Source organism: Macrobrachium nipponense, chromosome 27 (assembly GCF_015104395.2).
Source record: "Macrobrachium nipponense isolate FS-2020 chromosome 27, ASM1510439v2, whole genome shotgun sequence".
Taxonomy (NCBI): domain Eukaryota; kingdom Metazoa; phylum Arthropoda; class Malacostraca; order Decapoda; family Palaemonidae; genus Macrobrachium; species Macrobrachium nipponense.
Genome location: NC_087216.1, coordinates 24,390,675 through 24,416,802, shown reverse-complemented (window position 1 = coordinate 24,416,802; position 26,128 = coordinate 24,390,675). Strand labels below are relative to the sequence as shown.

Genomic DNA, 26,128 nt, shown 5'->3' with positions numbered 1-26,128 from the left:
ATTACACGGTTCACGTTGCTAGGTCGTAATTTTCTTCTTGCTGTCATTGATATACCCGAGGCGGTAAACAAGGGTTCGCGAATGCGCAATTCACAGCCGTACTAATATCTATCGCAATCAGGGATACGGCTGCCGGCTGCCGTACCAATATCCAGTTCGTTAATATATTATAAATTTACAGAAATACAAATATTTACACAACAGTAATAGGTTATACTGTGAGGACAACGCTTTATCCGCAGATTCCTCTGTACATAATTCTACAATCACGTTGTTCTTACATCCCTCCTTGAGATCGATGGCCTCTGCAACGGCTCAAGGTTTGATACGTCCTGAAAATAGGATTGAGAAAAAAAAAAACAATAATTAGGCCTAACAAAAAACCGATAGACCAACTTAAACAAAAAAGATTTTTGCCTTAACAAGGGAAAAAGAAAGTAGACTGGGAATGTAAGAATTCTAAAGTTTAGTGGGGTCTAACCCATGTATTTCAAGCCCTAGCCCTTTTATATATTCATATGTATTTATTTTCGTAAGTTTGTTACTTTACATTTGTTTAATTTCTTGAGCGATGCTCCCAGACCCTTACAATCCTTCTCACTTTCCCTGACGAAGATATATCTTAACATTTACTCGAATAGAAACAGACTAATAAAATTTTCCACCCATCTATGACAGGTAAACCATTAGCCTCGATCAATCCTAAATAACCAATCCTTGAACACGCGAGAAATTAAAAAGAAAATATCCTTACGACATCCTACGAACCCACCTGTTGACCCACGCAATCATAATCCCAGGTAACCTCCTGCCTTAGTGGGGGTCATAATAGTGGTGGTCAAAACTTTGACTTTGAGCAGATGGTAGTACTAATATGTCTGCGACCACCTGTATGCACTTATACCTGCAAAGCCGACAGTTCCCAAAAACGGACCCATAATTTTTGTAGGGCCGTGTCGAATGACCGGTGTTTAGAGGTGTTTAGGAACTGGATACTGGGAGGGGTACTTAGGTAGTAGGAGGGGGCTGGGTGGTGTACTGGTACCTGGACAACCTGGATGTTGCTGTCTGCCGCTTCTTTTGTCCGAAGTGAAAAAAAAAAGAGAGAAATGAAAGAGAGAGGTGAATACAGTGATGGGAGGTCATCCGTGGGCTGCCGGTATAATTACTCGACCGTTCCTGCCCCACATTAGGAGAAGACAATTGGAAGCCGCCAAGAAGCCGCCGACACAAAGTTTAGGCAGACCTAAGCGGCCATTTCGGACGGGGTTTAGAGGGAATACCCACTCCTACCACTCCCATGATAATAGGACGTACCCCCAACCCCAAGGATCACCCGCGCAATACCAAACTGAGGAATACCATTGGAGACCACCCAATAGGCAGTCGGCAAATAGAGGTCACTCAGCTCAGCCTTATGACTACCATGACCTCTCCCATGACAACTACTGGTCACGAGCGTCTGCGTGGGAATATGACTTCCCGCCTCTTCCATCAAGAGGCAGTTATCACACAAGAAGTGCTCGTCCCGGACATTGGTACTGGGATAGCTAATCATGTGACTCCAAAAAACGATCTTTTGTGTGTAGAATATTTGAATGTACAGTCTCTCCTTAGTAAGATATGTGAAATTGAATTAATGCTCCTAAATAGAAATATTGATATATTATGTTTAACTGAGACTTGGTTAACCCTAATGTTGTCGATTCACTCGTTGAATTTCCTAATTATACAATATTTAGATGTGACAAAGGAAGAGTGGAGGTTGTTGTATTTATGTGAAAAAATAATCTTTCTGTTAACATTTGTAATCTTAAGGTTCAAAGAGTAGAGATGGGGTAGAAGAGGTTTGGCTCTCTGTACAATCTCGTAAGCTACCTTCTGTTATCATTGGTTGCTTGTATAGACATCCGCATGCTTCAAATGATACTTTTAACTATATTTTGGAATGTCTGAGAGAGTTTCTTTAAAGAATAAATCGATTTATGTAGTAGGTGATCTAAATGATGATTTGATGGTAGGTTCAGCAAAGATGCATAATATCATAAGAGTCACCAAACTAAATCAAATGATTAATAAACCTACTAGAGTTAGCCCCATCTCATCCACACTACTAGACGTTTTAATAACTAACAAGCAGGAAAGTGTTATTAACATGGAGGTAAACCCAAGTATTGTAGCTGATCATGAACACATTTCATTTATCATAGATATTAAGAAGCCAAAACGTAAACCGTCACGGTAACCTCTAGGTGTTTAAAAATATTATTCTGCAGATTTATTGTGCAATGCATTGCTAGACCAAAAACTAATTCTAGATACAATCATGCATACTGATGACACAGATATTCAAACAGGAATTTTCAATGAAGTTTATAATAGTGCTTTAGATAAATGTGCCCCAATAACCACGAGGGAAATAAGGAGACCCAGTGCGCCTTGGATAGACGATGATCTCAAAAACAGAATGATTGAAAGGGACAAAATGCAAGAAAGGCTTAAACAAAATAGACAGGATGAAAATCTAAACAATGAGTATAAGGAAATGAAAAAACTCACCAATTCTAAGATGCGTACTGCCAAAGCTTATTATAACAAAGACAAGATCAAGAAAAGTAAATCTCGTAAAGAAACATGGAAAATTATGAATAATATTGTATCTACTAAATCAAATAAAAAGATTGAATACGACAACCCAAAAGCTAGAGCAGATCAATTTAACCAATACTTTGCTAATGTAGGAAAAAATAACTTATGGTAAAACGCAGGAAATGCTACAAAAGTACGAAAATGAAGATGATAGAACCACTCAAACTAATATTGGTAATAATATAAGATTGTTTAGACCTCAACCAGTTACAGTAGAAACAATAATATTAACAGTTAAGAGCTTGAATAATAGTAATGCTTACGGGACGGATGGTATTCCTACCAGCTTTCTAAAAGATTCCCTTATAGTTATTGCATATTATATCACAGTTATTATAAATACATCGATTGTAACTGGGAAATTACCCTTCTATTTGGAAACAACCCCTCGTAAACCCTCTTCACAAGGAAGGAGACAAGGACGACCCTGGTAATTACAGACCTGTTTCTGTCCTTCCGGTGTTATCGAAGGTAATGGAAAAGATTGTGTGTAATCAGTTAATGGAACATCTAGAAAAAAAATAATTTGATTTCTAACACTCAACATGGATTCCGTAAAGGTTTATCAACAGAAACAGCTTTGATGAAATTAACAGATGAAATTTATAAAAATATTGATAGAAAAAAAGTTTCCATATTAATTTTATGCGACCTATCAAAGGCATTCGATAGTGTTACCATGATGAAATGTGTAAATCTCTTAAGGAACATCACATTGATACTTTTTGGTTTCGAGATTACGTGGGAGATAGGAGTCAGGTAGTTAGATTAGGAGACGTAAATTCTTGTATTGAAAAGGTTGAATTTGGGGTCCCACAGGGATCTGTCCTAGGCCCAATTCTTTTTTTAATCTACGTTAATGATATGATTAAATACATAGAAAACTGCCTGCTAATTCAATATCTGATGACACCCAAGTTCTTTTGGCTGATCAATTAGAAAATCTAGATGCCTTGATTAAAAGGACTGAACTAATATTGCTCAAAATTAAGAAATATTTTCTAAGGAAAGGGCTATTATTAAATGCCACCAAAACGCAGTGCATGTTTGTGGGTAGCTCACAGTATATTAGCAAAATTCCAGATGACATTGTAATAAAATGCGATGGGGATAAAGTAAAGATAAGTCAACATGTGAAAAATCTAGGTCTACACATGGACAGGTATATGACATTCAGTACTCACATTGACGAGCTGAGTAGAAAAGTCAGTGGCATTCTAATGTATCTAAGTAGAGTAAAAGATTACTTTGATGATACTACTCGAGCCTTGATTGTGGAAAGCCTGGTCCTGAGTGTAATAAACTACTGTATTAAGATATGGGGAGTAACAAATGATATGCACATGGAAAAAGCTCAAAAAATCCAAAACTTTGCAGGTAGAGTAGCCGTTATTGGGGTGAAAAAACACGATCACATCACCCCAACCCTCCAGCAATTAAAGTGGATAAAATTAAAAGAAAAGTGTATGTACGATGTTTGTTTGTTTTTGTTTTTAAAAGTTTGAGAAAAGAATATCCCAACTGGCTATACACATTTCCTACAGTTGGTAATTGTAGGAATGCATCAACAAGACAGAATGAAAATCTATATGTAGACAGCTATCGAACAGATTTGGGTTCACGCTCGATGGCAATAAGGGGCCCAGCTTGCTGGAATAAACTACCTCTGGAATTAAGAAAATGTATAGATGTTAGTTCTGAGTTATTCAAAAGGAAACTTAAGCAATACTTCTTAAATTTTACTTGAATGGTATATATACCTAAAATAAAAATTTTACAATACAATTATTGTGAATTTTATGTAAATAATTTATATTGTTATGTAGCAGAATAACCATTTTATAATGGAATAAAGGTTTTGACTTTGACTTTGACTTTGACTCTCTCTCTCTCTCTCTTCTCTCTCTCTAATAAGCTTGCAACTGCTTCGGAATAAATACTTAGGGGTAGTTATGATATCTACCCATTATTACCGCCCTCTCTCTCTCTCTCTCTCTCTCTCTCTCTCTCTCTCTCTCTCTCTCTCTCTAAGCTTGCAATTACTTGCAACAAATACTGTAGGGACAGTCATGACTGTAACCAATTAATTCTCTCTCTCTCTCTCTCTCTCTCTCTCTCTCTCTCTCTATCTATATATATATATATATATATATATATAATATATATATATAGATATATATATATATATATATTCTATATATATATTTATAATAAACTTACATCAATATAATCACTTAGAGACAATCATGAAAGTAATTAACCCATTAGTACCCTTTCTCTCTCTCTCTCTCTCTCTCTCTCTCTCTCTCTCTCTCTCTCTCTCCATACAGATTCATATGGATTATCCTCCTGTCAAATCCTTACGAAGTGATGACGGGTTCGAACGCCTATCTCCTTACCACCACTGGCAGAGATTAGTCCCCCTTCCATACTCCTGTCCTTGACAGGTGTAGTAATTACGGGTGCGTGGGTCCACCATTTGTTTGTTCCGAGCGACAAAAGAGCCACTGGGCACAGATGACTTTCATTAGCATGAATGACATGTTTACAGGGTAAATCATTAATTTTGATGGTTGCTATAATTAGAGGCTATGGTATATATATATATATCTATATATAGATATTATATATATATATATAGATATATTATATATATATATATTACTATATATATTAATTTATTAATATATATATCATGTCTTAACTCAGCTCTATATAGATTTCAAACACAAGCTAAGGAGGGAAATATTAACAAAATAAAAGTAACTAAATAAACATAAACAAAATATGGAGGCAAACGTACAAATTAACCAAATAAATTCATTTTCTATAAAGACACCAATTACATTTTCTATGAATATTAGTGGGAAGACTAAACCATTAATATACGACTACACTGATCATAGATAGTGGATTCCTATATGGCACAGGATATTGGTACGGCAGCCGTATCCCTGATTGTGATAGATATTGGTACGGCATGTGAATTGCGCATGCGTCAGTTAATAGACTTCCTGCCATACAAATAACGGGAACAGGCTTATTCGGACCAGGCACTGGCTCATTCGGACCTTTATCCAGGCTTATTCGGACCTTCATATGATTGGCCGACTTTTCTATGCAGTTTTACCTCCTGAACAAGAATTTTAAGTAATATTTATTCGGACGACTGTAATTAACCCCCAGGGGCTCGTACTACATGGCGAAATACATTTGACGCCCCCATTCCTGGTGGCTTTCGTACTGGCGGGGACGAACGATGCGGAATGCTTATATAGAAACACCCATTGCTATAATATAAAATTATTATTATGGGTCCGAATCAGCCTAGCAAATGGTCCGAATCAGCCAAGATTAAGGTCCGAATCTGGTCCGAATCAGCCAAGGTCCGAATAAGCCCGCATCCCAAATAACATGGTGTAGTACTGGGGTTACGTCAGATTCTGTCAGTGGTGCCGTATTGCCCTATTGACTTTTTGAAAGTACGACAGTTTGCTAATCATGGAGCAGTTGCCGTACGCTGTTGCTAAGAGCTATAGGTACGACACTAGAAGAACAGCGACATTAGTCATGATAGTCGAACTGAATTGTTTCGCTGAACATGTTCAATTCAAAATGTCAAAGTGAAGCACCATACTGTCATCACCAAAGCACCAAAACATTTTGACAATAAATGAAAATATAACAAAATCACAATAATACTTAAACATACTCAGATTTTGACTATATACAAGAAAAATAAAACTAAACTAATCTATCTGTGTAATTCAAATCTTCTTTGAATCTCCTCTGAACCATGAATAATACATAAGTTTTCGCCGAAAAACAGATGTTTTCAGGTTTCAACGAGCTGAAAAAAGCAATAGACATCTACAAAGAGTCAAACTTCCAGAAATTGTAAATCCGTAGGTCACGAACGATCGAATCGGTCCTGAAAAGAGCTCCGAAGAGGAGATTCAAAGAAAACTTGAAGTACACAGAAATCGTGCTCTGCTGTATTCATGGTAGTAAGGAAAACTACCAAAGTCTGTCCTCTGGTAAACGGCCTAATCATTCGTAAGTAATCACCCAAATCAGGTCTATATTAAAACCATGTTTCCCATATTGGACTCACTACTGACTGCTGCACTACCCTAAGCTTCAAATATTTGAATCTTCTCTTCGGAGCTCAATTTTCAGGGCCGATTCGATCGTTCGTGACCTACGGATATACAATTCCTGGAAGTCTGACTCTTCGTAGATGTCTATTGCTTTTTCAGCTTGTTGAAACCTGAAAACATCTGTTTTCAGCGAAAACTCATGTATTATTACACGGTTCACGTTGCTAGGTCGTAATTTTCTTCTTGCTGTCATTGATATACCCGAGGCGGTAAACAAGGGTTCGCGAATGCGCAATTCACAGCCGTACTAATATCTATCGCAATCAGGGATACGGCTGCCGGCTGCCGTACCAATATCCAGTTCGTTAATATATTATAAATTTACAGAAATACAAATATTTACACAACAGTAATAGGTTATACTGTGAGGACAACGCTTTATCCGCAGATTCCTCTGTACATAATTCTACAATCACGTTGTTCTTACATCCCTCCTTGAGATCGTTCAGCGGGCTTTCCGCCAATGTATGTATCATATAAGATCATGTTTTGTATGTGTGGTGAAACTAAACTGAATTTTAGGGCCACATTCGGTACGATTTCATTCAACCTTAAGCCCTCCTGCACTAGCTTTGAATGAGACCAAGTTACAGTGCTGAGGAGTTTATAAACTTACTTAAAGTCAAGAAACATTGCATTTTTTATTCAACAAAAGTGCAGTTGAGAAACAATCAACTGTATTTCCTGCACCAATTCTTTTTTGGGTGATGCCACACGGGTTCACAAAGACGCATGCAAAGGTTTAACACATATAATTAATATTTTAAGAACACAACAATTATCCAAATTACGTTAAGAAGCAAGAAAACTAACACATTACTGCAAAAATTATTAACAAAACGTTACGTTACTTCGATAGAAATAAAAACATAAATGGCAAACAGGATCTCAGAATATCGTTATGAAGAAGTTACTGCAATGGCGACGAAGATTCACGAGGTGATGTGGCTGGATTCTATAAGAATATCTTCTTTTACTTGCCTTCGTGGAGTCAGCTGTTTAAATCAGAGAGCTTCACCTTTCCACCCTAGAAGAAAACTCGGGAGGAGTATATTGCATAGCACAGTTGTCACATCTACAAAATTACAGGGTTACGTAACAAACTTCAATTTAAAAACAAACATCAAGTGCTTTAATCGTAAACCAACATACAAAAAAAGGGGGGGGTTTCGTCCAGAAGGCAAGCATAAATTACTGGCATGTGCCCTTACATGTAAGAAAATAATATATATATATAGTCTCCACAGGAAGTTTGACATCACTGTAATTATACGTCATCTAATTTTATAGAGATAGACAAAATATGCAAAAAAGTGGTTTATTACTTTGAATATCAATGTACTAATTTATACCAACTCATTGCTATAGTTAATATAATAAAACTACTTCTGTGGAGCAAAATAATCATATATCAACGTATTTTCATAGAAACTGGGAAAATACTTCAAAACAAGTACTCATAAAAAACTAGGAAATTTTATTCAAGGGGAATGAATGGCAATTTTTGACATTCTCCCCCAAGAAGAATCATAATTAGAAGTAATTACAACTGCACCCAAAATTTAAATCAAATATACATTTAGAGTACATCCATAGAAATTAAATCCTTTCTCTCTTGATCACAGCGGATTGCTGCTGCACGCCGAGGTTTAGTACCATTCAGAGGCACACTATCTGGCTCCTGAGTTACAGCACTATCAAATTCCATCTCGGGTAATTCCAGAAGTACGAGCTTTGTGATTGATCTCATGTATAGTTTATTATTCACTCTCACTTCTACAGACCTAATCACACCATCAGACGACGGGAACAGCTGGGTAACCTTACCCAATGAGAGGAGGGATCTATAGCCTTTACTCAGATGATCTTCTAAGTTTACCATCACTATGTCCCCAACTTTCGCATTTGCAGAGAGATTATTACTAGAATTATTATGTCTCTCTCTCAAGGACACTAATAGTCTCTTTTCCAAGAGTTCTCAAATTTCCTTAGCACTGATGATAATCTAAAATATTGTGCTCTAAGATCACTTGAACTCATGAAATCTGGGTCATCAGTTGCTAAATTGTTAAGAGGAGGGGAAATACAAACATTTCGCCCATAAAGTAACATGGAGGGAGTCAAAGCCTCACAATCTCGATCAGAGGAGAGATAAGTCAGTGGTCGAGAATTTATCACAGCTTGAAACTCAACAAGTAGAGTTCTCAACTCTTCAAAGGATACACGTTTGTGATACAAGGCCTTGGACAAACATCCCTTTAGAACACCAACAAGGCGTTCATAAAAGCCTCCACACCAGGGGGCTCGCGGTGTAATGAACTTCCAATTAACACCATTTCCTTCAAGGTATGACTTTACCTCTGGTTCCTCCATAATTTCCTTCAGGAAATTATTAAATCCAACAAAATTCCTACCATTGTCAGATATAATCAGACTCGGCAGAGAATGATACGCTACAAAGCGTCGAAAAGCCAGTAGGAAATCGGAAGCAGTCATGGAATGAGTCAATTCAAAATGAACCGCCCTGCTCGTAGTACAGGTAAATAGACATACAAAGACCTTCTCCTCCAAGCCAGTCTCATGATCAAAAACATTAATAGCACCAGTATAATCAACTCCTACTGATTGGAAAGGTCTATCATATCTCACTCTTTCTGTGGGTAATGGCGGGGGAGGGGGCAAACACAACCGTTTCTTGGTTAACTTCTGACACAAAACACACTTGGACAGAATTGATTTGATAACTTGTCGTGCTTTAGGTACCCAAAAGGTTTCTCTCGACAATACCAGTACAGAATTGACACCACAATGGTGATGATGTCTATGCAAATGTTCAACTATCAACACTGTTAAATAACTTCTGGAAGGCAATAACATTGGGCACTGAGTATCATAAGACATGGAAGCGTTTTTCATGCGACCCTGAGACCTAACTAGATTTTCCTCATCAACAAATAAGTTTAACTGATTACACAAGTTCTTAACATCCATGGACACTCCATATGAATTCTTATCACAGAGGTACATTCTGGTAGTAGAAAAATGTTGCTTCTGTTCAAGGAGGACAAGTGCTTTTATTTCGTTAACAACAAACTTAGAACCTTTACTGCACTTATTAAGGAAAAGCAATATTGACCTCATGATACGTTTAAGCTTACTTAAATTACTATAACGTGGGATGTCAATTAATGGGGTTGGAGGGTGAACAAACTTAGGTTCTGAAAGAATTTCATTAACATGCACAGTTTCTGTAGCTAAAGATTGGGGATAATCACCAGTTAAAAGCCATTTAGGGCCATTCCACCATAAGGAATTTTGCACTAAATCTTTACTATTACTACCTCTGGATAGAATACCAGCTGGATTATCCTTAGAGGGGGTATACCGTAGAGGAAACTTGAATTCATTAATTTCAGTGACTGTTTCGCACATAGGGAATTTTACTATTATTGTTCTTCACCCAACAAATAGAAACCATGGAGTCACTCCAGAGAGTGCAAGAACTCCCTCTTAAATCATCATTCTGCATTAATCTTCCAGCAAGTTTCGCACCCAAGGACAAGGCTGTCAATTCCAAACGCGGAATAGTTTGTTTAGGGTTTGGTGCCACTTTACACTTACTGACCAGTAAATTGCTTACACTTCTCTTGAAATCAATCACATAGGCAGCAGCTCCATATGCCTTGTTAGAGGCATCACAAAATACATGTAAGTGTGAACATTCAGGATGTACAACAAACCTAGGAAACTTTAAACTTTCTACATTTCTAAAACACTTGCAAATTTCAGCAAACCTTGAACATAATGATTCTGGCAAAGGGTCATCCCATCCGTAGTTACTCCACAAACATTTAAGAAAATATTTACCTCTCACCTGTATAGGTGACAATAATCCTTGAGGATCAAACATCCGAGCTACTACTGATAAAACCTTTCGTTTGGTTAAAGGTCCTTTATACTCACAATTTACTTCCTTCAGTGACATCTCATCTTGTGCTAGATACCACTCTAAACCCAAAACGTTTACTCTTTCTTTGATAACATCTATGGTTCTGTTAAACTCTGAATCATTACTGACCCATTCTTGTAGAGGCATATTAGCGTCTTCAAGAATCGTATTTATTACTGGATACTCATCCATCAAGACTGACACATCCTTGTAAGTTTTACTAAGATTATCTACATAGAAATTCTTCATCAGAGATGATGCAAGGGGATTATCATGTAGAGATAAATGATGCAAGAGGGTTTGCTGCAAGAGAAAGGAGGAGCATGTAGCTCCAAAACAAACTACACAAAACCGGTAAGTTACAGTAGACTTCAAACCGGAAGGATCAGTTATCCATAGAAATCTGCAATAATCACGGCAGTCAGGTGAAATGCCTATCCTTAAAAAGGCTTTACTGATATCTGAAATCACAGCTACTGGGTTTGTACGGAACCTCAACAGGGCATCGAAAAGTTTAGTAGTTAATGAGGGACCAGTTAACAAACAATCATTTAAGGAAAGCTCTCCTTTAACCTTTGAAGAAGCATTAAAAACTATTCGAATGGGAGTTGTTTCTGAATCCTTCAGTACAGCATGAGTGGTAATATGCCCAATAATAGGAGAGCCTGAAGGAATTAATTCTATAAACCCAGACTGAACGTAATCTTTGATAATCTTATCATAATGAGCATACAAGGAGGGGTCAGATTCGAATCTATGTAACAAGGAATTTAATTGACCAATGGCTATTCTATAGTTAACAGGCGGTCTACTTTCATCTTTAAATGGTAAGGACACTTCATATTTATTGTCAACCCTTTTGACTTTATCCTTGAAACACTTAACGGATTCTCTTTCTTCAGGACTAATTTCAGATTGACGAATACCAACACTTTCTAAATCCCATAATTTTCTAACTTCACAACAAGAATTAATAGGGATTTCCTCTACTTCTATTCTTATCGGAACAACAACTTATGTTTGATGTAGTAATCTCATTAGATTCTACATTATCATAAGACCAACTAGGAAGAGGTCCAAAAATTAGTGCACCACCAGAACTATTCAATATCCGTATTCCAGAGCAAATTTGCCTGTTCTGAATGAATTTTCCATAGTAATCAGCTCCAATGACTAATTCTATACCATTTACTTCATCTGAATTTAAATCATTATCTGCTAATTTTATGCCTTTGCTCGTCAAGAACGCAGCTGACTTACTTAATCCTGGAGAATAAATTCTGGAATTAACTCTATCGAACGCAATGGCATTAATGACAGTACGAATCTTACCTAGTCTTACCACAACTCTTACTATATTACAATTAACTTCCATGGCATCACTGCCAAATGGTTTTACCTTTAAGTCTACTGTTGCTATGGACGATAGACTAAGCTTATGGGCTAATTCCGTTGCAATAAACGTTCTTTGCGCAACAGAATCAAAGAGTGCTCTCTTAAAGGAACGATATCCATTCCCTGATACAGTTACATTAGCAGTAGGAAGAGCAGTCTGAACAGAAATCTTATTAGTCTGAGAATTATCAATTCCCAAAGAAGCAGCCATAACTACTGGGGAATCACCTTTACTAACAGCACCTTTAGAATCATAATGAGATTTCCCAGAATTAACATTTGATTTACTAACTTTAGTACTATTTACACTCAACTTTGGTGGAGCAGGATTAACAGGGTTTTCTGTTTTCTTACAAATCATCGGGTAATGAGGCCCATCACATCTATTACATTCGGCTTATTTCTACATTCAGATTAAATGACCTCCTTTGAGGCAAGCAAAGCACAATCTTAAATATTTAACTCGGTCCCTTCTACTATCAATGGATTTGAAAGTCTTACAATCGCGAGAGGCATGGTTCGATGAGCAAAACACACAATTATTGTAAGGACTACTATTAATTACTAGGTTTACCGTTACTTGGTTGTGCTCTCTGCACGTTTTGCACATTTGAGGGAATCACTTTAGAATAGTTGGCCTGATCTCGTCTTCTCTTATTAGAATTCTCACCTTCGTAACAAAATTCCATTAATTCACAAACATATTTCAAATCTGAGGAAATTTGCTTTAAATCAAGAGACATACTATTATGTTTATTAGCTATAGCCTTACGTGTTTCAGGTGATAATTTCTCGCATATTATACTAGAGAAAACGGGGTTCATGGCCTCTACATCTAAATTCAATGTGTTCATTTGTAAAATAATCTTCTCATATTCCTATTTGATCGTGTTCAAATCCTCTATTGTATGACTGGGAGGGACTAAATGTGTTAATTTGGACATAAGTCTACGTTTCAATTTTTCCTTATTATCATACTTCTCCTTAAGGGTCTGAATAGCTACTGAATAATTGGCATTAGTGACAAGCAAACCTTCTATGGCTTTAAAGGCGTTATCTATTAAACTAGCTCTGAGTATAGAAAACTTAATCACATCGGAAATATCACTACGATCGTGAACTAAACTGCTAAATATATCCCAAAATGCAAGCCATTCTTCCTCCCCACCGCTAAATTCAGGTATCTTAATTGCTGGGAGTTTAGTGGGAGGGAGAGGGTTAGTTTTCTGTGTAGTAGCAATAGCTTTCCTTACACATCTAGATATTGCTCTATAACTTCTACATAGCCTCTCATATTCACTATCCTGTGAAATAATAGTCACTTTCTGTGACCAACTATCTTCGAAACGTCGTAGACCCTCAGTAAGACAACGTTCATACATTACGAGGGTCGATTTGGTGTATCGGTATCACCGATGCAGCTACCTGCCTCATCAAGCAAATCTTGTAAGGAAATAATTTCCCCTTCAATAACTACCCTAATCTTGGAATCCATTATCTTGTTAATGGATCAATAACAAACTTGAACAAATATAAAAAAAATGTATGGCAAATTATCTAAACCTGATTGAAATATAACATCCACTGAATGCTAGATAATTTGACCACGTGCTCTTCATCAATTCACAAAATACATCTGGTCACGAAAAACCTAAGTTCAAAAATGGCTACGAAATTCAACAAGAATTTCTTCACAGAGTAATCACTAAATACGAACAATAATCTTCCATAAACAACAGATTACTTGGCAAACACTCCAAGTTATTCAATACCTTACCCTGCTCACCAAATAACTTAGGACACGTGCCAGCTATACTAAAATGACTTTAAAGCCAACCATCACCAACGTGAACATTATCGCAAATTATCTTTAACATACAAAAAAAAAAAAAAAAAAAAATCCTTTGTGAATCGTTATGGCATCCGGTTCGTTCGAAGGACCAGCAAAGAATGTGGTGAAACTAAACTGAATTTTAGGGCCACATTCGGTACGATTTCATTCAACCTTAAGCCCTCCTGCACTAGCTTTGAATGAGACCAAGTTACAGTGCTGAGGAGTTTATAAACTTACTTAAAGTCAAGAAACATTGCATTTTTATTCAACAAAAGTGCAGTTGAGAAACAATCAACTGTATTTCCTGCACCAATTCTTTTTTGGGTGATGCCACACGGGTTCACAAAGACGCATTTAAAGGTTTAACACATATAATTACTATTTAAAGAACACACCAGTTATCCAAATTACGTTAAGAAGCAAGAAAACTAACACATTACTGCAAAAATTATTAACAAAACCTTACGTTACTTCGATAGAAATAAAACATAAATGGCAAAGAGGATCTCAGAATATCGTTATGAAGAAGTTACTGCAATGGCGACGACGATTCACGAGGTGATGTGGCTGGATTCTACAAGAATATCTTCTTTTACTTGCCTTCGTGGAGTCAGATGCTAAAATCAGAGAGCTTCACCTTTCCAACCTAGAAGAAAACTCGAAATGCTGGCATGTGCCCATACATGTAAGAAAATAATATATATATATAGTCTCCACAGGAAGTTTGACATCACTGTAATTATACGTCATCTAATTTTATAGATAGACAAAATATGCAAAAAAAGTGGTTTATGACTTTGAATATCAATGTACTAATTTATACCAACTCATTGTTATAGTTAATAAAATAAAACTACTTCTGTGGAGCAAAATAATCATATATCAACGTATTTTCATAGAAACTGAGAAAGTACTTCAAAACAAGTACTCATAAAAAACTAGGAAATTTTATTCAAGGGGAATAAATGGCAATTTTTGACAGTATGCTTTTATATTCTAAGTTATATGCCTCGCAAGAAATACAAATCGGCTATCGCCGACTCATTTTTACTCTCTCGCTGGTCGGATACCACATTTCCGCCCGCACGCTGTATATTTGAATTTCCTTTATCTGTAATAAAAATTCTACGGGCTGCTCTTGAGCAAGAGCCCGTGCTTGCATAAAGCCAGCTTAATCTTAAACAACAAACAACGTAATAAAAATCAGTACACTTCTACCTCCCTCTTTGTCCACTCCTCACAATACTTTTCTGCTCTTAATTTATGTAAAAGCTTCTATTGGTGTGTTTTGCATATGTACTCGTTCTTTCGTATTTAAAGACAAAGATTGAGTCTGCCAAGGTTTGGAACAATTCCATTAAAATTTATATTGCGCCAAGTCCAGAAATAATCTGCAATTGAATGATTTGCTGCTTCATTCACTCTTTGCAATGAAGGAACTTGGATAGATTAACTGTCAATAGGCCTATAATCTTACCTAGAAAAGACACTTTTAAAAATCACGTATAGGTTTCTACATGGAAAACTCCTCTTCACACACAAGACACTAAAACTATCTTTATGAACAGAATTACGTTTCTGAAGCAAAATAAACTTCAATTACTTAACATGGTTCAATCTTTCACTATGTCTTATTTTGACAAACACTTTTGATCGGCTTGGCTTCGTCATCATAAAAAATCTTTAATACTTTGATAAATTAATGAAATGTCTCTATTTAACGATATAACTCTCTGTTAAGACAGCAAAACGAAAAACTATCATCATCATCTCACGTATAAGATTGCATCTTTGAAACTAAGTATATATGAATCATAATTAAGAAAAAAACAATTCACAGCAGTATACAGAAACTCGTATATGAAATTTGATTGTATATACAGGTAAAGAAATTTACTAAAAGCAGCACACGTATGATGTTTTGTACAAGTAATATTGATTTTTATTTCACATAGGATTAATCTAAACCACTAGACCTATCTGTGATCTAAATCATCATCGGTTCTTATATACAGGCTACTTCAAGAGTCGCCTGTGCTGGCTAATATAGGCCTACTATATCTTAACTTAAAGCAAAAATAAAATGCTTATAGTCGTTTTTACTTTCATAAGTGTGAATTTATTATATTTAATTTAAATTTAGACTGAACTTCCACTCTCTTTAAATTTCAGTAATGTCATTTCAGTCATCAAATAATCTGGCAATCAGAATACTATCTGATTTAGGGCCAGATATTGAACCTGAAATATTACTGAGAGAGAGAGAGAGAGAGAGAGAGAGAGAGAGAGAGAGAGAGAGAGAGAGAGAGAGAGAGAGAGAGAGAGAGAGAGAGAGAGAGAGAGAGAGAGAGAGAGAGAGAGAGTTTGGGGCTGGATGGCTTGGTAACAGAGATAATGATTACATTTCGTTGCATTTTACAATTATAAAAAAAGAAAGTATAAGAGCATGATGAACGAAAATATAAAAGTATGATATTCCACCATGAAATTAAACGCAAGTAAAGCTTATGTAAAATCCACAGACGACTATACCATTTTGAAGTAATCAATCAATCAAATTCGCTTACGTGCAGCACAAAGACCATCGTTGACCATGGTGCTTTGTTATTGTTTATCTATTTTGTCAAGACGCGCAGATATATACACAAATATTTTAAAAGGTGCAACATTGTCCGTTTTCATCAACAAAATATTCATTTCCCTTCGATATTTTACGTCATAGGAACAATTTTCCGAGGATTTTAATGATTTTCGTCACAGCGCAAAAAGAAGACCGCAAATCTCACACGCCATTTAATTTAGTGTCGAGCGAGTCGGAGGACCTGTCATTTTAAACGAAAACACTGGCTATATATACTTAACGAAATATTAATTGCATAATTAATATATTGAGTATTTTAGATACATTGAAATCACCATATACGCACACAAAAATATGTAAAAGAATAATATTCGAGAGATAAGAAGGCAGGAAACGTCATGATACGAACCTAGTCTCAAGGACGAAAATGAATACATTATACGTATGATTAAAATAACGCGTAGATTATATATTTAGATGTATGAAATACGTTAATATTTTATATATAGATACGTAATTCATTTAAAAATCTATTAGAGAGACGAGGAATGCTATAGGGAATAACCTAGTCTTAAGTACGATAATGAATACGTATAAGATTAAAATTACGCGTAGATTATACATTTAGATGCGTGAAATACGTAAATTTTTTATCCAAATAATTAGTTTATTTAAAAATCTGTCAAGAGAGACGAGGAAAGCTATAGGGACTCACCTACATAGGCCTAATTCTATCGAAAACGTTTGCAGTGGCGGTGACTCAACGAAGTGAGCCAACACGTCCGTCACGTATCCTCCTCGATTTATCCAGTATGTTTTCTTTGGTGTCACGCGTAATTCGCCATTTATTAGACGATTTTGGTTTGATGAATGACAATTGGAGCCATTAACGACGTGGGTAAGTCGTGCCAATCGGAAATAAAAGCTGGTTTGGCTTGGTGGTGCTATAGTAACTAGCTACCTACCTACATACTAGGCCTATGCTTCCGAGAGCAGTCGGGACTTTATCTAATTTAGGCTTTTGTGTTGTTTAATTGTACGTAATTATTCGTTTTATTACCACAATTTTTTGTAATTCATTGTTAATTGACCAAAATTGACCAAATTTAGGCATTCAATTTTTGGACAAACGTTTTATTATCGCAGGTCAGGCTAGGGTAGGCCTATTGACTGCGTACGATCCCAGTAGGCTGATGGTAGTGTAACTTAATCCAAATTGAATCTTTTGTGCTTTTTTATAACAATAAATGCTCTAATGCATTATTTAGGCATCAAGTGTAGTACAGGCTAGCCTAAGCTAACCTACTCTGTTACAGTTTAATAATAGGTAGGTAGGCCCACTGCAGGTTAGGCCTAGGTGCACGAACGTTCTTTGAGATTCAACGTCACGTTTAGGGATGTCCAGCGGAGGCATATAAACCCCCCCGCCCCCAAAATCCCTGGGCCACATCACGGCACACTACGTCAGGCTACTAGCCTAGGTTAAAGTTTGGATGTATCCATGCCGAAATAGGTATATTAGCGTTAGGCCTGTGCTGGGTGCGACACATGGATATAGATCTACTCTATGAAATTCTTATAATCTTCGTTTCCCGTCGGAACTTCATTACTCGATTTTTTACCATATCTTTCAAATCTTCATAAAAAAAAATATATTCTATAGCCTAGGTTTAGCTACATTGGGTAGATGACCGAGTGGCAACATAGCAGCCACCTCTCTCGGAATGCAGCCGCTTCCTGAGAAAGTGCTTGAATTATGCCAGTATTTTTTAATTTAAGAGAAAACACTTAGTTACTTCAGGAGGTGTGTAGGGGTCTCCTTGTGCTGCTTGGATAGGCTACAACTCTTGACTAATACACAACGGCAGCAAATTCAAGCACTTTTTTGGGAAGGTGGCCACGTTCTGGGATTGATGGCCGCTATGTTGCCAATTGGTCATTTACCGTAATTCTTGCAAACTATAGTACATATTTCTCACAATAAAAAAAGTACATGCAAATATATTTGAGGATTTTTTTTTAATTTTCAATTTTGCAAAATGCACTTAAGGACATTTGATCCCCAGGGGCTAGTACCAAGCACAGCAAACTACATTTGATTCCCCAGGAGCGAATACTAAACACGGCAAAATAGGTAGTATATTTGACCCCCTAAGGACGAGGACTAAACACTGCAAAATTAGTACTAACCCTCGCGGAGTTGGAGGTTGGACTGGAAATGAACTCTTACCTCAAATTCATCTGCACTTCTACCATTACATACTTATTTTAGTACTCTGTTAGTCTAGGCCTAATTTTGTTGAGCTTTATGCGAGATGATGCTTGTAAATCTTCCTACCTAAGCTATTGACATCAGACTGCATTAGCCTAGGTAGGCTTAGCCTAGATTTTGTAGGCTTAAGTAAAAAACATCAGTCGATATATAGAATTGTATAGGGATACTTTACTTTATATAGGGTGGTGGATTATAAGATTTTCTGCGTATTATAAAGTTTTTTTTTATCTTAGTCATGGGTGTTAAAGTTGATTCTAGATTTTAGTCAGTGCGTTTTAGGTTGTGATCCTCTGTAGTAAATTTTTGTCAGGGTAAGACGTTAGCTATTAAACGATTGATCGTAAGTGTGTGATGTACACAGGCTAGTCTAGAGATGTCATAGCATCCCAGAATTTGACTGATTTCAATGTATAATGGAACCAGTTTCCAGGAAAACTATAGATTGGAACTCGGTGTATCAGTCAGTGCAGTTTGGTGAAACCTGCAAACTCATCTTTCTCTTTTAGTTTGTGATTATATTTTAATTGGTCATATTGTACTGTTAATTTGGAAAATAATTGTTAATTGATAATTTACCTTATTGTTTATGTAGTATTTAGCCAGTGCTAATAATTTCTTGGAGGGCATATTTGTCAATGTTCCATGGCCCTCGCATACAGTTAAAGATAAGGAGCTCAGGAATAAGTCATTCCCAGGCATAAAACAATATACCAGGAGAGTACTCAGCTGATATTTAAGTCTTTATGTGTGAAATGTATTTGAATTATTTTCTCCCTTAACTTTACGAATATCTCATGCATAAATTTTCATTCAATGTAAAACAAAATGAACCTAATTTATTTTGAGATTTTGCCTTTTAATCTCTATCTGTTTCTCATTTCAGTGTTCAAGAGGAGACTTATTACTTGGTGAAATCTGAAGACCAGTGACTTTTTTTTGAAGATTCCTTGCTTAGGGTAATATTTTGTGCAAAATGAAATTTCATCAGGAATTGTGCATAATTACAGATTTCCTTTTTATTTAGTTTCATTTTTTAATACCAGTTGAAAGTGATCGTTTAGAGGAAATGGTACATTATCATGTTTGACATGATACTATATATGCCGAAGGTACGATACTTTTGGCTATATATAGCCAACGATGGTTTCATATTGTGCCGTTTTTGGTTGCGGAAATAATTCAGAGCGTGAAGTAAACAAGTCCTATTTCAAAATCCCTCGCGTGACCCAAAATGGGAAATCGAAAGAAAGTGTCTTGTCGCAGCTGAGACAGGAAGCTTGGATCTCAAGTCTGTCTTCCTCTAATCTGAATGCTGAGGATTTGAAGGCCTATAGAGTATGCTCAGATCATTTTGTCAAAGGTAAGGGATTTACAGTTGGTGTAGTGATTGCTGTACAGTTGTAAATGAAATTTGGTCCCATGAAAGTACAAATAATTGCTTTACTAAGCCTTTTTTTTTTATTTGGTTTTGTCAGATCAGACGAATTCATGAATCAGTGGTATATAATAATTAAATGAATCAGTGGTGTATAATAATTAGTAATGCAATAGATATTTGCATGTAACTATTTGGTTGTTAAGTTTTGGAATGCTTGCAGGTGTGTAATATTTGATCATGTGCATTGATGCATGAATGATCAGCCAGAATTTTTTTTTTTTTTTTTTTTTTTTTTTTTTTTTTTTTTTTTTTTTAACTCTACCAGGGATGATACAAGTCTACTAACCAGAGATTGTTGCACTTATGTACATCCAGTCTTCTAGAACTTTCCTTCAGTTTTACCATTAAGTTTTTTTATTCCTGCTGTGGTATCTGATAGGCTAGTTCTGGTAATTTTTTGAGGACATTACCTACTGTAGCTTAGGATTTAGGTTGAATTATTTTGAAAGTCAACTCATCCCTAGCTGGTATGCAACTCAGTGTACACCAGCACAATCTTAATGAAATTTCTGATGATGTACAGACGGCCAACGAAGAATTGGCGTAGTTTCTTAATTCATTGTTCGTTATGGAAATACTGTCATATGCAGGTGCCAGATTATTTACTTAACAATAAATAACATTTCCTTTCAAATTTGAATATAATTTGATTTTCTGCATTATAAAATGTACTGTAATTTGATTGTTGATGTAATAATTTAAATCGGTTTGCTTATTTATTTTTTTTGCAGGGAAGCCATGCAGATTGTATGATGTAGATAATATAGACTGGGTTCCAACTCAGAATCTTGGTGAAAGACTAGACTATATCCGTATTAGAACGAGAAGCCCAGAGCCACAGAGGGGAATAGCGCAGAAGATACCAACTTCAGATTGTTATGCCCTCAATAAGGAAACTACAACAGATTCCAACTTTGGACCTACGTTTAAGGACAGTGTACACAGTGTTTTAAAAGAAAACAATTCCCCTTTTCTTGGTGTGGCGGAACATAGTAGAACGCATTCAAAGGTTGTTTCAGTTGTTCCGGAAGGCTCTCAGTCAAACAATACACACTGTAAGGAGAGTTTTGATAGTTCTGGAAAGACGTTGACACATTCTGTCCTTAGCACGCAAGACATTCCAAAGAAAAGATCGCACTCAAAAAAAGATCCGTCTTCAAAGGGAAGTGGTCCTTTTATTGCATTGCATCTAGAGGATCACTCTTATACAAAAACTGCAGTTGAAGGAGGTAATTAATTAGATGAGATTTTGCAATTTAGACAGAATCTTATTTAATATAAGCTACCATTGCTGAACTATCCAAAATAATTACATATCAGATTCTATGTAAGAACATGTAAATTAAGTGACCATTGTAAAGTTTTTCAGGTTCACCTTTCGTTACCTATGTTGTTAGGATTACTATTCTTCTGGGACTCTGACCCTTTCATTTTGCATGGGAATAAGAGGAATATATCATCTTTGATCAGACAAATTCATCTTAGATTAATGCTGCTCTTCTAAGTAAATCAGTTCTTTCCTTTTTATCGTGTTGTTTCTGTTTTGCTTATCATGGCTAGAAAACAGAGATTGGTTTACAATTTTTTTTTTTTTTGAAGCGGTGGACACCATGCCTCATTATTCATAGAAGTGTAACACCTAATCTGGCTGAATGGGTGGAAACACTTATACCAAACACGGCTCTGAAGTATTTGGTCCACTTTTGATAAAATGACAGACTGCCAAGTTATGGAGTGTCCTTCATTTCTCTCTCTCTGATCAGGCTAGGGAAGTATGGACCAAGGAGAAAAAGTGGGGAAAAAATGCATCAGAGTTTAATTTATGCGTTTTGAGAAATTTTTTACCCATTTATATATGAAGCAGCCTAACATTTTACATATGTTTACTATGTGCTTCAACACAGTTAGTCAGTAAAAGAAATGCTTTTTCTGCCAGATGTGTATTCTGTGACTAGGGTGAAGTTCTCATGTATATTGCAAGCTGCAATTTCCAAGGTTGGCTGACACTTCACAAAAGTGTGCATGTGGTCCTATTTTCCTTCCTCAGTGCAATTCACCTTGGGAGTTCCACTCTGTATAATCTCATTTATTGTAGGTAGCCAGGTGGTCAAAAATTTTCCAGTTTTAAAGCACAAAAGTAGTACGTACAGCTTTATAGAGATAATTAGGCTCCAGCAAGTGGTGCACACTGCAGTTGCTTGATGTTGCCTTTTGAAAGTTTTTTTTTGCAAGTTAGCACTTTGGCCAAGTATTGTACTGCATACCACTTGGACATATTTTGGTATAGACTACTGAACATAGACCCCTGAGCAGTCATAGTTTTAGCTCAGCATTTGATGTTGTAGCATTAATTGGCTGTAAACCAGTCTTAAAAAATGTAGATAGCCAGGAAGTTTTGCTTTGTACTTTTGCATAAGGAGAGTGTGTCAGTTTTGATACCACCCTGGCTTTTCATTTGAGAGACCAGGGCTTGATACTGATGGAAGATCACATCACAAATTGGAGAATGCAGAGACAGGGTGTCCAGAGGCTAGAAAATAGATAAAAATCTGAAAGACCAAGAGGGCTTTGTCATGTGAGCAGAAGGGAAAAGGAGCAGGAAGTTAGAGAAGTGTAGCTGTTGAATTACCTGACAAAAAGTAGTATGAAAGTGCAGAAAATCATGAAGAAAATTCATAGACGAAGACCTGTGTTGTTGCAGAAATTGTAAAAAAAACAACTTGTGAACAGCACATTATGCCTTTGGATATATACAACGAAGATCTGATTTAAAAACTGTGATTATGATGATGATGTTGATGTATTTTAATTTAGTTCTCCTCTTTGTATGTTTTTCTCTCTTTTGCACATTATATTCTATTCTTTTAGAACATACCAGGTTAGTTAATGTCTTTTTCAACTTAATCTTGTGAATATGCACATGTACTTTCTAAATATGTAATGATAATGGTGAAGCTTTCATGAACACTTGCTGACTTCCGACATGGTGATCTTTTCCATAATCTCCATAACTTACTTTCAGATTTAAGTGACACAGACAGCTCCCGTACTATATCGGCTGCTTCAGACAGCTCCTGTACTTTATCAGCTGCTTCCCCTCCTTGCTACTATTCAAGTGAGAGTGATGATGAGTATGTTTTTCTACCTGCTGCTTCAGTCATTATTCCTGAAGATGAATCATTGCTTGATAAGGAGGCTTATGTACTGGTAGTAGAACCTGATCCGGTTTCAAGTGAAGACAGCAGCTTGCTTCGTGGTGGGAAGAAGGAATTGTCACCTGATGAAAGTGATTTGCCTGATTGCTTAACAAGTTTCCTTTGTGCCATGGAAGTTATTGAAATTTCAGATGATGAGGCAAGTAGATTATGGTTATTCCTCTGATTAATGATTAATTTTCTGATCTTATAGGATATGCCAGCTTGCTACATGTCTAATGATTCATATGTTTCCTTTCATGCATCACTGCTGTAGTGGTTTCTTTGTCTCATCATTTCCTCTTGACGTTTAGATACCATTTTGGTTTTTGCTCCTCATTCCTTGGTAGGTGGTGTCTTATACACACGCCCTACAATTCTTGCAATGCCGTCGGTTGATGGGCGTGATAAATGTCATCTTAACAAAGGCACGGATTTAGAACGGGCGTAAGATCTTGCTAAAACAAGGATAAAAAGTATACAGTGATTTTAATCACTTTTGTTGAATGTTTACTGTCATGGCAATATGTATACTGATTAGGGATTGTGTTCTAGACCCCACACACTCATTTCAGTAGTTTTGGTTAAACAGAGATAGGTGTGGCTGTTTTTTGTGTTTTACATGATAAAAGCTTTGTGATATTAGAATTATATCATGTCTGTAGACAGGCAAATTAAAATTCGAAATCTCACTATGGGTAACTATTTTTTATCTTAATTCTTTAATGTACATTGCATTCATGCACAGAGCATCCCTTCATACTCAAACCATACTGATAGGGATTTGTTGTATGAAAAAACTGTTCTTGTTATTTGGTGCTGAACAAAAGAATCAATATGCGGTAAATGAAGTCGTCTTTCTGTATTTTCCATTACTGTCTGTTACTTCTTTCAAATGAACACCATATTCTTTAGAAGCTTGAATTTCAATTTATTGGTTCCTTTGGTGGGCTTGTACCATATGAATAGGGATAATGCTCTGAATAATAATAATAATAGTAATAATTTTATAGTGTATAATTCTGTTGGTGAATGGAGTCGGTGATGAAATGCTCTTCTCAGGGCACCCTGAAACATACTCTCGTGGGTTCTTTTAGTTTTTGAAATTATGAATGTGTACAGGATGCTTTGTTGTCTTTTCATAACAGATCATTCTTTACAGAATGTTGTTGAGGAAGTTCCTAAGAAGAAGCCATCTGGTGGTGTAAAACGTCCTTTTCGATGCATCAATTCTGAATGTAGAACAGAAAAGGATTTGCTTTATGCCAAGCTGTTCGTTCGTCGGCATTTTGGTGTCCCTCCGTGCACAAAGTAAGTGTCTTTCAGATCACCTCAATTGTTTCATTTTTAATATAGTGCAGGATTGAATCTCAATGAGAGATCAGTATCTGAGATTCCATTAGCTTACATATAGATTTGGCATGATTTAGATGTGTTAAATGCATTTAGTTTTTCCTAAAAATGAATAAAACTTAATTTTAGTATACAAACCAAGAACATAAACTGAATTTCCCTGGTGTCTGACCCACATTTTAATTGTCATCAAATGCTTGTAACACAGTATTTACCTGGGTTGTCAGGTGAGACTCACTGGGTCTTACAGCACATGTGTACCACTCACAAGTTGGTGACTGGCACTGTTCTTCATTCGTTGAGGGTTTTTCCTAGTGCATGTCTCTGACAAAATGAAATGGTGCTGTGGAGTAGGGGTTGGTATGAAATAGTATTAGTTTCACATTTCATGTTTAGAAATAAATTTTGTCTCAGAGGTTTTCTTATCTTTATTTAAAGGAAGAGAAAAGTATGCCTGAGATGTTTTGATATTGCCAAGCAAGAACAGGACCAACTGGTTAAAGTGGTAGAGTCTGGACAGTTACTTCTAGAAGAGAAATTGCCTCCTCCAAAGACAACTGTTGTTCTGACAGATTCAGACTCAGATCCTTCTGAATGTAAGTGGTTACACCGTATTTTGTACACAGTCACAGTTTGATGTGCTGTAGTATATATATTTGTTCCGACACGGCATACAAACCTTCGGTCCTTTTACAATAGGAAGATACTAGCGGCAGCTGGATAGGTCGTAAGCTTTCGAACAAGGGGTTCGGTAGTTAACTGCTTGTCCGACAGGCGCGCGCGCGCGACTGGGAGGTAAACAAATCACTTTTGCTTTCGGCCTCACAGTGGATGGACGTGTGTGTTCGCTCTCTGCCCGCTGCTCGTCGTTTGCTTTCTAGTTTGTTTGTAATTGTGTATGAAAGAGCTTGTAAGTACAGTTTTTCTCTCTTATCATATTAATTACGCTGCAATTGAATTATGATGGAATCTCCACGCCTCGCTACCCCAAGGAGACTTTGCCCGGGTACCGAAGGGCGCAAATGCGGGAAGTTCAGATCATTCCCCGAGATTGACCCTCATGTGTTGTGTGCTCGGTGCCGGGGGCGCGAATGCACCCGGGCGAGCCCTGTGATGTTTGTATGACTGGTCGGAGGCGCAGTGGACATTGTATGAGGGCAGGAAGAAGCGAAGGCCTCCAAAGGAGTCGTCGGGAAGCTCTCCCGCGACTCCTTTGGTGACGGACACTTCGTCTTCTTTCCTGCCGCCACCGCTCAACTTTCCGTCCTCGCGCCTTCCCCTTCGGGGGCGGTGTCTAGGT

The 26,128-nt window shown here is 36.7% G+C and overlaps 2 protein-coding genes across 2 annotated transcripts in view; both read left to right on the top strand.

Annotated features, from left to right (window-relative positions):
• Positions 1 to 26,128, top strand: part of LOC135200629 (ataxin-3-like) — a 237,658-nt gene that overhangs the window by 80,790 nt on the left and 130,740 nt on the right. The gene's annotated exons all lie outside the window — the stretch shown is intronic.
• The window catches only part of LOC135200471 (histone-lysine N-methyltransferase eggless-like), a 63,550-nt gene continuing 54,726 nt past the window's right edge, over positions 17,305 to 26,128 (top strand). The window contains 6 exon segments of the mRNA XM_064229126.1: positions 17,305 to 17,466; positions 19,727 to 20,203; positions 21,013 to 21,510; positions 23,304 to 23,635; positions 24,638 to 24,786; positions 25,267 to 25,424. Of these exon segments, the coding sequence (XP_064085196.1) occupies positions 19,984 to 20,203; positions 21,013 to 21,510; positions 23,304 to 23,635; positions 24,638 to 24,786; positions 25,267 to 25,424 (1,357 nt within the window). The 5' untranslated portion in view covers positions 17,305 to 17,466; positions 19,727 to 19,983.